Source organism: Schistocerca nitens, chromosome 6 (assembly GCF_023898315.1).
Source record: "Schistocerca nitens isolate TAMUIC-IGC-003100 chromosome 6, iqSchNite1.1, whole genome shotgun sequence".
NCBI lineage: Eukaryota > Metazoa > Arthropoda > Insecta > Orthoptera > Acrididae > Schistocerca > Schistocerca nitens.
In genome coordinates, this window is record NC_064619.1 from 343,610,125 (window position 1) to 343,625,440 (window position 15,316).

Here is a 15,316-nt window from a genome sequence, read left to right on the forward strand (position 1 = left end):
TCAAAGGAAACTTGTGACTGAGGACGATTTCTTGATAAGGAGGATGCAGGCTGTTGTCTTGGATGGAGAGCCACCAATGGACATAGAAGTAATTTCAGAAAAGTCTCATGTAATTGTGTTGAGAATACTGCTGTTTGTGTTGTATATTAATGACCTATCAAACAATGCCAATAGTAAACTTAGGCATTTGAAATATAATGCAGTTGTCTGTAATGAAGTACCACCACAAAAAGCTGCACAAATACTCAGTTAAATCTTACTGGTAGTAAGATCTCAAAGTGGTCCAAACAGTGGCAATTTGCTTTAGGTATTCAGAAATGTAAAACTGATCACTTCACAAAACAGAAAATCAATGAGTCACAACTGAAATCACTCAACTCATGGTTGTAATAATTTGTGGAAATATGCAATGGGACGATCACAGAGGCTCAGTCATAGCTAAAGCTACTGGCAGACTTTGGTTCATTGGTAGGAAACTTTAAAGTCCTTAATGCTGGTTGAACAATTAATTACACCACTCTTCGCATGAATCCTATTATTCATATCTGAATAACTCAACTGCTCTTTGAGACGGTTTCCAGTATCAATATTTGAAACAGGAACTCTTTCTCCAAAACATTTAGTTGTCAGTGTCTACTCCTAAACATGTATGTTGTCTTTGTTATTCCCTCACATTCTTATTATTCTTTCATAACTATTTGTTTTAAATTTTATTCCCATACAATGAAGTACAAGGAACCATCTATATGTTACATTGATATTTAAGTAGCTACAGTAAGACATTGTTTATCAGAATGCAATTAACGTTAGAAGGTTTGAAAACAGTTACCATGAAAATACTTCAAATGTCTATGGTTGTGGATTCAGTTAATTTATTTTTTGGTTAGAACTGCAAGGGAAATGCTGAAATCTTTTATTTGAAGACTGATGTAGCCAAGTAGTGTAAATAATAATGTGCTAGTAGGAAATAAACAACAGCTATTTAGTGTAACTGAGGAGGCAGCAGCTTTCTTTCTAATGTATCTGATTAATTTTAGCTGGCACAAGTATGAATGGAACTAATCAATATAGTTACAGTTTGTTATTTATGCAGTATACAGACTAAATGTCTATGGGTTGCTTTTCTGTGTTTAACGTATGCCTTAATTAGTTATGAATATCTAAATCTTCTTCTTCTTGATAGGATCTTCTGAATGCAGTGAACAAATGAATGAATGAATCCAAAGAAAATTCTTAGGAGTGAGTGGTTAGTATGATATATATTGTAAAATTATGCCTTTGCAATGTACTATAAACATTATTTCTGTGTATAATAGCATAATGAAATAATATATAGGCCTACTTACAACCCTTGGGTGGACCATATTTTGGAATGGTATCTCTCACTCCAACAGATGTGATGGAATCCTTGTGTATATCACCATTCCAAGACACCATTTTGTGATCCTCTGGATCAAATTTGTCAGCTGGAAATGACGGAGGCACTGAGATGAGGATGTCATTAAGTGTCGACCTACGTACGTCATCTTCCTGCACAAGTTTACTTTCCCTGTTGGAAAAAAAGGATGAGTTATTTTATTTTAATGAGTATTTGATATGTGTAAAACACTCTTTTGATTAAAATTTTTGCTGTACAAAAAAAGATAAAAAAGGAAAACAGTTACAGTAACACCAGTTAGGTGAGTTGGACAAACAATTTTGGGATGGATGTATCATTGCTTTCCATAAATACAAAACCATAAACATGGAACAAGCAGTAGCAAAACATCATAGGTTGCCGCTGGTTTCCAAATATGCCTGCTATTTCTTGGTAACAGACAAGTCAGGTCTGTAAGTGATCTAAATGTAGAGCAGAAATACATAGAAAAGCACTGTATGAAGTTTTACATGATTAAATGAGATGGGTTGGTGAAGTGCTAAGAAGCCAGAATTGATGTCTTTGGGAACAGCAAGTACCTAAGCAAGTGAGAGTTCAGCAAACAAGACTCTTTTCTCACTTTCATATTTCAAAACCTTGTTGTGATATGTACTTTGTGAGCATAAACAATACAGCATATTGGCTATATTACCACTCTTTCAATAGTGAAGAGAGTGGAGAAAATTTAAAGAATACAACAGTGTTTATAGTTTTTCCATCATTCCAAGAGCTTCAGTTTTTTTGATGGATTGTTCCTGCAAATTTACTTCTATTGTGATATGTTTTGCACAATTCAGATCTTTTGCTTTATCAAGCAATACTGCTGTGGTCAATTAAAATTATTTTTAGTATGATTTTTTGCATTTAGGACCATTCTTTTTTCAGACTCAGTTTTCTTCTTAGGTTTATAAATATGACAACATATTGGCCTCTGAACATAATGAAGCTTTGTGATTGCAAGTAAAGGTACTTACCTGTCATTTTCCTTGAAGATATCAATTTTCCATATCAAAACCAGAAATATGGAAAATACTACTACAGTACCTGCAGACACTGCAATCCACATAATAAAATTTGAACCATCTGGAGGTTTGTACACCTGCAACAGATAAATTCATTAAGTGAAGTAACTTCATAATAATAATAATAATAATTCTAAAAAATGCTGCATGTTTCAGTGATAACATTACCTTCATTTCCTTTGCAAACGAAGATAAATAATTTGTAGCATGTTTATTCCACATGTCATTAATATGCCTTGAAGTTAACTCATATATGGATGTATTTGTATTGTTTACTGGCACAGTCATCCTTATTCGAAGACATGTATTGCTATCTGGCCATGTTAGTTGACAAGGATTGACTGAATTTAGGATAACATTTACATAGCTAGAAAATAAAAATAAATAATTGTATTGAAGTTGATTGATCATTAATGAAGTGAAAATGTATAGCTCTACAGAAGAGCATCACAAGTCTATAGTTTATGTAATTCAGAGGTTCACATTAAATAAGCTAGACAGTAACTTTGAGAGTTCAGTACATAGAATTTCATTGGGTAGTTTACTTTTTACATTGGAAGGAGAACAACACTGAAACAATCTATGCTGGAGGAAGTGTACTTCTTTAACCATCTAATCACTTTGGATGAGTGATAGGTGTATCACTGTGACCATGAAACTAAGGAACAAGTACTGGAAATATGTAGATTCACCACCGCCGACAAAGGCGAAGACCCAGGCATCATTGGGGAAAGTGATTAACATTTTTTTGTCTGGTGTGGCATAGTACTGAAAGATTATGTTTGTAAGGGACAAACTGTCACAGGAACATGCTATCAAATTATCTTCACAAAATTACAAGAGACTATGAACACAAAGAATCACAGGTTGGGGTGTTTTGCCTTGACAATGTCCCAGCTCATTCTGCAGAAGATGCAGTCACTCTTGCTCATAAGCTAAAGTCACACTAAGTGATGAATTTAAACAATTTTTGCCGCATAAGAAATAGAACTGACTGCTTCAAATGGAACTGTCATTCCAGGAAGCTTCTACCCATGGCTGTCACTATAAAGTGGTTCAGGGCATAAATTTTTCACAGCAGTTGTTGCTCACACCCCTGTCACACTGTCCTTTTATCACCAGCCATCCAGCACCCACATGCTTTACTGCCTGTGTTTGGTAATATCTGAAAACACTGTAGTACTTGTCATTTGAAGAGTATTAGAAGTGATTAAGCAATTAACATGAACTTGCAACATAAACTTGCTAATGTTAAGTTTATGTCAATAAATCACTCACTCTAATTAACAACAAAAACGTACCTTAATGTTACTATAAGTCTTTCTTCTGCACCAACACTATTATGCAACTTAGCTTTTTTTTTCTTTTGTAAGTTAGTTTTAATCTTTGACAACATTAAGTCAAAATATGCTACAGACATACGGTAATGATCAAAGAATTTTTGCAGATAATCCTTAAATTTCTTATGTACTAACATAGACTTTCCTTCATTTGAATTATTCACACTGATTGAATAAATCACTTTTCGTAGGATGAACAACTTATTATGCATTTGCAGCTAGATGTTTGAGATTAGAATGATATCTCACCTTGCAAGATATATGTCTTAGACTGGTTGCAACACAACAGCCACAAATTTTCTTCACAACTATGACACTCAATTTTTATTTTGGAGCAACATTATCCAATACAATGTTGCTATTATAATTGTTTCAAATCTGGCATCTTTTGGTGTCTCTTTCAATCATGAATATTATTAAAAGAAGAAAATCATCCACTATGGCTTAAGATTAGCTGTGGGTCTCACAATCCGCTCCCCTCCCCCTCTCCCCTACCCTCCCCTCCCCATCTCCCATGCCCCTCTCCCCTTCCCCATAATCTCTTGACTTCTTCCTCTTCCCTTGAATATGAATAAACGATTCTGTGACAGGCATTTTCAGTGTGACAGTGAGGTGAGTTTGTAGGTGAAGAATTTTTTGAACAGTCATAATGCAGACCTCTACAACCAAGGTCTCAATCAAGTCATCTATCATTGGGAAAAATATGTTGTACTGAATGGTGAATGTGCAGAGAAGAACTTTCAGAATCCCAGCTTCACTTTTTATGACTACTCCTTGTATGAATCATTCATCAAACTCGCTGTCAACAGTTGTGGAGAAATTCAATTTAGCTTAATTACAAAGGCCAGTGGCACTATTATTCCCTGAGAGGTGATGAGGCTTGGTTTTTATAGAAGTGCTGCTGTCCAAAAGGTACTGATAAATTAGATTTAATGTGCAGTGTCATTTATTTAGTGCAGTGATGCAAGTGGTGTGGTGGTGATAATGGGGAGTGGGAGGATGCTGTTTCCTCTGTTTTGGACTCCTATTATCGCTTGTGGTCAGTAACAAAATGAATGAAGGTGTTTCTGAAATACATTACAAACAGATGATGCCCAACTATTTGCAGTTCTGGACTTTAACATTTCCTATATCAGCATGATAATATCTTGTCCAAAAAGCAAGGAACACTGAATCACATTTCACTGAAAATCATTCATCAAACCTACTCTCAGATCCTGTCAGTGGTGTTTTTAGTTGGCTTGACCACTAACCAGCTGTCAATATGTAGAAAGACTAAAGCTGAGTCATGGCCGAGAAAATGGTTTACGATCCAGTGACAGACTAAGCTGCTTAACACAACGTGGCCAATTCCCCTGGACTTCTCTTTATAGAGATCTCCTGCTACCTTCCCTTACCTTACCAAGTGACAGGTTCTCTAAAATGTGTTGATGGTATCCCTCTTGTGGTTGCTGTTGTATCCCCCACTTACCTGTCCATGGTATTACTTCATTTCAAATCCTCCTTCACTTCTCCTTTCCTTATCAGCTTCTTGCTTCTCTAAAATGCACTCTAGTCACAAGAGTGTACCGAAAAGTAATACCTCTGAGTTTTTTTGTGTGGAAATGCTTATAGATTTTTAAATAAAACAAATGTTAATACATTCTACATTTTTATTCTTCATATCTACATATTTATTTCTGAGCATAGTTATCCTGGGGATGATCACATTTCCCTCGACGAGAGACCACATTGTTGATATTGTCACTGTAGAGTGTTTGACTTTGTTGATGGAGTCACCATCTCATTTCTGTTTGCACCACTACATGACTATCAAAGTGAAGTCCTCAAAGGTGTTCTTTAAGTTTAGGAAACAGAGAAAATCAGATGGGGGCCAAATCAGAACTGTATGGAGGATGAACGACGACAGTGAACCCAAGGCATCATATTGTTGCAGATATCCACCGCTCATGTGTGAACTGGCATTGTCATGCTGGAGATGAGTGTGCTCCATGTGTGGATGAACTCCTGGAATTTGAAACTCAATTGCAGCACGCTGTTTCTCATGCACTGGCATAGCTAGATTACACACTGCCGCGTTACATGCTACAATTCGGAGCCTTGTAGTGGCAGAGGGTTGCAAATATGTAGACATAAAGAATAAAGATGTAGAATGTTAATAAAAATGTTTTATTTATAAAGATTTAAGAGTTTTCACATAAAAAATTCAGAGACTCTACTTATCAGCACGCACTCATACATCATTTTATTTTTGTTTCAGGGCTAGGAACCCTGCACCTCCCTGCAAAAGATCTCATTCTATTGCTCCTATTGTAAAAACACAATCGTATTACAGTTAAAAGAATATATTTGTAGATTCTGCTCAGAACACCTGTTCTTGAAATTTTATAACAGATTTTCAGGAGATGCTGAATTCTTTTCTTTGGTCCTTTCAGCACAACATATCATAGTTGTTTTGCACATCTAAATACTCATTTAAGCATCCTTTTTTTTTAATAAAGTGATGTGATCCTTGAAAGGATTAAATAAGTTGCAGGCACTGGGTAACGGAGAAAAAAAATGAAACATCAGTGAGTGCGGTTTAGCCAAATTATTCATGGAGAAAAAAGGAAATAGGTAAAGGGTGGACAGAAGGATGAATAAATAGATAGATACAGGCAGAAAATAAGAAAACAAATAACTACATTTAAAAAGAAATAGTTGGATGAGGCTTGTGTTTTGCAGGTGAAGAAGTATGTATGTTGTACGGATACTAATATACTACAGATTAAACTGTGCATTATTTACCTAGGTTCAACTGTTAAACGAATCCCTGTTTCATTACAATACATGGATGCCATTTCAGAGACTGCTGTTCTGAATTCAGTGCTCCTGTTGTAAAACTGTAACAATAAATTTGTTAAGAAATGTTAGAATTTCACTTGACAGTTAGAAGATTATAGTGACTGTGGTTTGGATTAACTTTTACCTCCTCAATTACACTCATGCCACCAGCCAATGAAATGTAAACAACAGCTGACTCATCAACATTAGCTGGTGGGGTTGGCAAAGCTGGCTGTGTAGTTACATCTGAAGGAGTAGTTGCATTGCCTGAAAAAATCATTAGATGGGATTACATCAGTATACAGTGGGAGAAACAAAGTGACATAAAGTTGTTATACTCAGAAAATACAAACAAGTTGCCCACATCTCTGTTAGAGGTTATCAAATTGTAACAAATGGTGCTACTTAACCTGAAGCATAATTGCTTTTTAGTTTATGGGAAAAGAGGGGAGTTTTTTTTACAAGAAGTAAGCTATTTGATAGTACTGGTTGTGACTTTTTGCCATCATTCTGTTCATATCTGTGGCATTATAATACACCAGCATGTATTACATCCACTGATATCAGTTGTACACAATTACACTGGTAGCATGTCATCCACAAATCAGAGAGAGGCCAAAAAGAACTGTGTCCATTAATGCCTGTTTGAGAGAGCAACTAGAGGTTATTACATTGTCCTCAACATTTGTTAAACAGTATGGTACTACATCTGACATACATGAGCCACTTCTGTGATAGACCCTGTCAGATGTCTAGAAGGAATAGTCACAGTAAGTATTTTGTCACTCTGTTTTCTTGTAAGGAGCATTAACGACTGTCTTGTATAATGATTATCAAAAGAGATTTGGCTTTGAACAATATAGTATTAAATTAGAGTTGTTAATGATAATATTTACTGTTTCATTGTCTGTAAGAAACAGTGTAATATTGTGGTATGAATTTTTCAGGCAGTTATGTTGAATGTAGAAATTTATTTCGCCTCAATCTGTCTGCGTAATACTGGATACTGTTAGTTGGAGATTTCTGATATTTCTTTTTACTTGTTCTTAATGTTATTATTTTTAGTGTTTGCATAAAATTGTTAAATTTTAACAGATTGTAAATTTTAACAATTTTATGCAAAACGCAAATGTTATTATACTCAACATACATCTTATGCCAGCCAGTTGCCAAAAAAACAACAAAACAAAAAATTGTTGCTCATGAAAAACATATGCTGTTTTGCCTAGCTACTTTCATATTATAGTTCCCAATAAAAATTGTACACAGTCTCGTCATTTCCTCAAATTTTATTATTTGTGTGTCAGGAAATAGTGACAGAAAACTCTAGTGATATTAACATTTTATTTTCTGGCTGTAATCTACAGAACAGATTATGTACTCATAGTTTTGTGTAGACAGGACAGATATTTATATTAATGTTTGTAATCCACTTACCGTAACGGGCATAATGTACTTCAAAACCTTGATGATTAGTGCTACTAGCTTTTGAAAATGTTTTAAACATTATGAAAGCTGTTCCTCTGTCTAGAATGCGGAAGTGTCTTTTAGTTTTTAGATACCAGGTAAACACAGGATTAGAAGTTTCAGCAATTTCATCTTCACCTGTTATTACACAAAAAGTAAAGATTTTTGTAAATAATACTTCCTTTAATATGTCATGAAACATTATAATCTATTTTCTCCATAGTTAGGTAATTTTTACCAAATAAAAAGACTTATTTATATTGAAATATTGTTTTGTTATGATCTCTTTACTTCATAAATGTAAGAAACTTCTATTTTTTATGTGAACAATCTTGATTTGGAAGATGTGTTTTCCCTACAAGTTACTTACTGGGACTGAGTATTAAGTAGTCTCCAGTACTTCCATCCAAGCCAAGAACTGTTACTGTAATATCAATGCTATACCCTTCGCCAACATCTATATCCCAAGTAATACACGTTTCATCTTTTGGGTATGGATCTGGAGATTTGATTATTCCTTCAGTGTCTGCTATGTAGTTTGGTATGCAGCTACTTAGCAGTCTATGTTCCCTGTTATTTACTTCATTTCCAGAACTTGCCATAAATGTTCCAGAGCTTGTTGTTGGATTTGGTATTCGTGTAGTTCTTCCCTGTGTTGTTGTTGTTGTTGTTGTTGTTCTCTTTGTTGTTGTCTGCTGTCCACTTGATCCACCATATCTGACATTAAAGTTGCGCTGCTCGTTTCTTGGTGGAACATCAAGAATGGTTTCTTTTGCTGTATTTGTCGCAAATTTAACTCCTGCAACAAGAGAAAATAGATAGCACTAAGCAAGAAAATCAGGCTAAATTAAATTACATATTGTTCAATACACACTGTATAACTTTAAATATGTCTGCTTGTGACTGTATATGTGTGGATGGATATGTGCGTGTGTACGAGTGTATACCTGTCCTTTTCCCCCCCTAATGTAAGTCTTTCCGCTCCCGGGATTGGAATGACTCCTTACCCTCTCCCTTAAAACCCACATCCTTTCGTCTTTCCCTCTCCTTCCCCTCTTTCCTGATGAGGCAACAGTTTGTTGCGAAAGCTTGAATTTTGTGTGTGTGTTTGTGTTTGTTTGTGTGTCTATCGACCTGCCAGCGCTTTCGTTCGGTAAGTCACATCATCTTTGTTTTTACATACACTGTATAACTAGGTGAATATAAAAATAAATGAAATAACTGGTGAGAGTTCTCATTTGATAACTTGATTTTCTTCACTTGAACTCAAATCACAAACATTTCCTCAGTGTAATCCTTGTTTAGCATTTATTGTACCCCTTTTTATCATTCAGCTCCCTACTGCTGTTGTTGTTGTTGTGGTCTTCAGTCCTGAGACTGGTTTGATGCAGCTCTCCATGCTATTCTATCCTGTGCAAGCTTCTTCATCTCCCAGTACCTACTGCAACCTACATCCTTCTGAATCTGCTTAGTGTATTGATCTCTTGGTCTCCCTCTACGATTTTTACCCTCCACGCTGCCCTCCAATGCTAAATTTGTGATCCCTTGATGCCTCAAAACACGATCCTTTCTTCTAGTCAAGTTGTGCCCCAAACTTCTCTTCTCCCCAATCCTATTCAACAGCTCCTCATTAGTTACGTGATCTACCCACCTTATCTTCAGCATTCTTCTGTAGCACCACATTTCGAAAGCTTCTATTCTCTTCTTGTCCAAACTGGTTATTGTCCATGTTTCACTTCCATACATGGCTACACTCCATACAAATACTTTCAGAAACGACTTCCTGACACTTAAATCTATACTCGATGTTAACAAATTTCTCTTCTTCAGAAACGATTTCCTTGCCATTGCCAGTCTACATTTTATATCCTCTCTACTTCGACCATCATCAGTTATTTTACTCCCTAAATAGCAAAACTCCTGTACTACTTTAAGTGTCTCATTTCCTAATCTAATCCCCTCAGCATCACCCGATTTAATTTGACTACATTCCATTATCCTCGTTTTGCTTTTGTTGATGTTCATCTTATATCCTCCTTTCAAGACACTGTCCATTCCGTTCAACTGCTCTTCCAAGTCCTTTGCTGTCTCTGACAGAATTACAATGTCATCAGCGAACCTCAAAGTTTTTACTTCTTCTCCATGAATTTTAATACCTACTCCGAATTTTTCTTTTGTTTCCTTTACTGCTTGCTCAATATACAGATTGAATAACATCGGGGAGAGGCTACAACCCTGTCTCACTCCTTTCCCAACCACTGCTTCCCTTTCATGTCCCTCGACTCTTATAACTGCCATCTGGTTTCTGTACAAATTGTAAATAGCCTTTCGCTCCCTGTATTTTACCCCTGCCACCTTCAGAATTTGAAAGAGAGTATTCCAGTTAACTTTATCAAAAGCTTTCTCTAAGTCTACAAATGCTAGAAACGTAGGTTTGCCTTTTCTTAATCTTTCTTCTAAGATAAGTTGTAAGGTTAGTATTGCCTCACGTGTTCCAACATTTCTACGAAATCCAAACTGATCTTCCCCGAGGTCCGCTTCTACCAGTTTTTCCATTTGTCTGTAAAGAATTCGCGTTAGTATTTTGCAGCTGTGACTTATTAAACTGATAGTTCGGTAATTTTCACATCTGTCAACACCTGCTTTCTTTGGGATTGGAATTATTATATTCTTCTTGAAGTCTGTGGGTATTTCGCCTGTCTCATACATCTTGCTCACCAGATGGTAGAGTTTTGTCATGACTGGCTCTCCCAAGGCCATCAGTAGTTCTAATGGAATGTTGTCTACTCCCGGGGCCTTGTTTCGACTCAGGTCTTTCAGTGCTCTGTCAAACTCTTCACGCAGTATCTTATCTCCCATTTCATCTTCATCTACATCCTCTTCCATTTCCATAATACTGTCCTCAAGTACATCGCCCTTGTATAAACCCTCTATATACTCCTTCCACCTTTCTGCCTTCCCTTCTTTGCTTAGAACTGGGTTGCCATCTGAGCTCTTGATATTCATACGAGTGGTTCTCTTCTCTCCAAAGGTCTCTTTAATTTTCCTGTAGGCAGTATCTATCTTACCCCTAGTGAGACAAGCCTCTACATCCTTACATTTGTCCTCTAGCCATCCCTGCTTAGCCATTTTGCACTTTCTGTCGATCTCATTTTTGAGACGTTTGTATTCCCTTTTGCCTGCTTCATTTACTGCATTTTTATATTTTCTCCTTTCATCAATTAAATTCAATATTTCTTCTGTTACCCAAGGATTTCTATTAGCCCTCGTCTTTTTACCTACTTGATCCTCTGCTGCCTTCACTTCTTCATCCCTCAGAGCTACCCATTCTTCTTCTTCTACTGTATTTCTTTCCCCCATTCCTGTCAATTGTTCCCTGAAACTCTCTACAACCTCTGGTTCTTTCAGTTTATCCAGGTCCCATCTCCTTAAACTCCCACCTTTTTGCAGTTTCTTCAGTTTCAATCTGCAGTTCATAACCAATAGATTGTGGTCAGAATCCACATCTGCCCCTGGAAATGTCTTACAATTTAAAACCTGGTTCCTAAATCTCTGTCTTACCATTATATAATCTATCTGATACCTATTAGTATCTCCAGGATTCTTCCAGGTATACAACCTTCTTTTATGATTCTTGAACCAAGTGTTAGCTATGATTAAGTTATGCTCTGTGCAAAATTCTACAAGGCGGCTTCCTCTTTCATTTCTTCCCCCCAATCCATATTCACCTACTATGTTTCCTTCTCTCCCTTTTCCTACTGACGAATTCCAGTCACCCATGACTATTAAATTTTCGTCTCCATTCACTACCTGAATAATTTCTTTTATCTCGTCATACATTTCATCAATTTCTTCATCATCTGCAGAGCTAGTTGGCATATAAACTTGTACTACTGTAGTAGGCATGGGCTTTGTGTCTATCTTGGCCCCAATAATGCGTTCACTATGCTGTTTGTAGTAGCTAACCTGCACTCCTATTTTTTTATTCATTATTAAACCTACTCCTGCATTACCCCTATTTGATTTTGTATTTATAACCCTGTAATCACCTGACCAAAAGTCTTGTTCCTCCTGCCACCGAACTTCACTAATTCCCACTATATCTAACTTTAACCTATCCATTTCCCTTTTTAAATTTTCTAACCTACCTGCCCGATTAAGGGATCTGACATTCCACACTCCGATCCGTAGAATGCCAGTTTTCTTTCTCCTGATAACGACGTCCTCTTGAGTAGTCCCCGCCCGGAGATCCGAATGGGGGACTATTTTACCTCCGGAATATTTTACCCAAGAGGACGCCATCATCATTTAATCATACAGTAAAGCTGCATGTCCTCGGGAAAAATTACGGCTGTAGTTTCCCCTTGCTTTCAGCCGTTCGCAGTACCAGCACAGCAAGGCCGTTTTGGTTAATGTTACAAGGCCAGATCAGTCAATCATCCAGACTGTTGCCCCTGCAACTACTGAAAAGGCTGCTGCCCCTCTTCAGGAACCACATGTTTGTCTGGCCTCTCAACAGATACCCCTCCGTTGTAGTTGCACCTACGGTACGGCCATCTGTATCGCTGAGGCACGCAAGCCTCCCCACCAATGGCAAGGTCCATGGTTCATGGGGGAAAGTCCTACTGCTAGTCTTCTAAATTCCTCAGAAATGTTTTTCACCACTGTCATGACCTACATAATCTGTCTTTTCTTTTCTTTTTCATAAACCTCAAACTCAACATTCTTTTGACCACAGGAAATCACTACATACAGGCAAATGCAGCTTTTGTACACTGTTTAGTCCGTAAACAAACCTCAAAGTTTCATTTCAAGCTTGGACCATCTAATATCCCACCACTTCAGCAATACAGAGTCAGACAGAGTGGTGGCAATATTATTTGCATGGCAGATAGTTCTGACTACAATTGCTGAATTCCCAGGATCACAACAAACACTTCACATGGAGGTGGCCATTAGCCATCTATAATAAATAAATACCCTATCTGGCAGATGCACTGGCAATTAGTATCTCATCTTGGAAGCCTTTGTTATGCTGTTTAATGAATACAATTGATACTTCACTTTTTTGGACCTTGTGATGTAATCAAGTTCATCATGTTATCTGTACCTATTGATGCCACTGGGTAATCCAGGGCACCCATACCCAGTGGCAATGGGGGCCTGCAGCCCCCGCCCCCTCTCCATAACTCTAAGGGAAAGGAAAAAATATAGTGCACTCAGGTGTTTTTCTTTCAAGAAAATGACTGAAAAGTTGGTATTACACAGGTATTTAACAGGGTCAGAACTGGACCTTTTTAATGGTTACTCACAAGTTGCCATTTGTTCTCTAAAATATTAAAAATATTCCATGCCGCCTGGTCGTGCTGCCCCACCCCCCTCAGCAGCCATAGGAAATGGTCACATGAGTGCGAGTCGTGTTTACTTGAACATATGTGTGTGTTGTCTAATTAGAGGGCCTTTTGGCTGAAAGCTTACTTGTTTTGCAATGTTTCTGTTGTGCCTATCTGTGACTCAGCATCTCCACTATATGGTGACTAGCAATCTATCCTTTTCGTAACATTGTCATTATTCCATCCTGCATTTTCCATTGTTTGATTTCTTTAACTTTTGTTCTTCTTACATAGAATTTATAGAAAACTAAGTAGAAGTAATTTGTGTACTAATAACATGAATGTTTTTACTCTCTGTTTTGCTTATAATGATTAATCTGCAAAAAAACTGTACTGTAACAATTACTGTAGAAGAAAGCAATGTGTGGACAATGTGTTCACACCATGATTGGCGTAAGGTACTTCACCATGGTAGTTGGTAGTAGGCAGTTGGGTGTTTATTTTTTTCTGTAAAGACGTTGTATTATACTTGTTGTGGAGATGAAATATATTGTCATTAAGAAGATTATATAGATGGTAATATACAGAACAGAGAACTCAAAAGAAAACTGTGTTAAGATGATTTAATGACTGATGTTAGCTGCATGATCTACTTTGATTTATAAAGATAAATACAGCTTCTTCATAATTCAGAACTGTGGAGATGAGTCTTCATCCATAAAGAAGACAATGAGGCCATTATATAATGAGATAAGTATTAGATTAAGAAATTATTAAAATGAACATGTCCTCTTTATGATGTGCATTGAGATGACACCAATCTGAATAATGAAGATAGTTAATAGAAGTTTGAACTTTGATTATTTGTTACATCACTATAAGATGAGTGTTGTAACCTGGACTTTGATTTGGAATTCTGTTTGATCTCATATTGTTATTTAAGATGATTCTGGCTTTGTTTGTCAGTCTTGATTTGAGCGCTCATTATTCTGAATCACGATGTTTCTAGCCATCAACCCAGCACTGATTTTGATGTCCACTATGTAGTTCCTGGCAGTGAACTGTCTTGTTTATATCAGGCCATGACATACAAGTGGCAATGAGGAACTCAAACACTTGCAGTTATTATTGCATGCACACAAAATAATCAAATTCTCCAAAAGTGAAAGTTTGTATACAGTTACTATTTCCTACATAACACTAGAAATTGTAATTTGGTGCCCTATATTAATGTATTTGCTTAGCACCCACTGCTTTGGTCACGTAGACAGTATAGCCTGCATAGTTTTTTGTTGTTGTTGTTGTTTTGTTTTGTTTTTAAATTGAAGTTGTATGTTGTTCACAAATTGCAACACCTACTAAAATTTTCACACTAATTAAGGCCATACAGTCATGGTCTTTTCTGAATCTACTTCTGACCAAAAACAGGTTCTGGTAGTCGGAGCCCAAAGTTTTTGTTAATCATGCCTTTTGCATTTATGTGGAGACATTTCTATAGCACCTTTCATCCCTTAACAAATATTGCTTTATATCTAACCAAGACATGAAATACCAATGTTCAAAAATTTAAATTTATTGTTGTTGTGACTCGCCGATCTTTCAAAGTGCCGCTGAGCAGTTACGCGTGTCCTCTACATGCGGCGCTGTCTGCCAGCCATGCAGCAGGAGCACCACCTAAGCGGCCAGCCAACCAGCGGCTGCTAAACTTGGACTCAGTTATGATTTGACTGTTAAAGTGTACACACATCTTACTCTGTTTACTTCATCTGTGACTTTCATGTATTGCGTCTTCCTTGAAATATATTTGTTCAACTTGAAGTTATAACAATTGGCGATGAGGTACTGATTTTTCTTTTCTATCGTTGACCCACATGTTTCCATGGCCACTTTAGAGCAACTATTGCAAGGTCTCAT

General features: G+C 36.8%; 1 protein-coding gene across 1 annotated transcript in view; it reads right to left on the minus strand.

The window, feature by feature from the left end:
* The window catches only part of LOC126262676 (uncharacterized), a 152,116-nt gene that overhangs the window by 45,616 nt on the left and 91,184 nt on the right, over nt 1–15,316 (minus strand). The window contains exons 3-9 of the mRNA XM_049959450.1: nt 8,440–8,868; nt 8,040–8,207; nt 6,748–6,869; nt 6,567–6,661; nt 2,608–2,806; nt 2,392–2,516; nt 1,347–1,549 (exon numbers count right to left, since the gene is read on the minus strand). Coding sequence (XP_049815407.1) covers nt 1,347–1,549; nt 2,392–2,516; nt 2,608–2,806; nt 6,567–6,661; nt 6,748–6,869; nt 8,040–8,207; nt 8,440–8,868 — 1,341 coding nt within the window. The remainder of the gene's footprint in view (nt 1–1,346; nt 1,550–2,391; nt 2,517–2,607; nt 2,807–6,566; nt 6,662–6,747; nt 6,870–8,039; nt 8,208–8,439; nt 8,869–15,316) is intronic.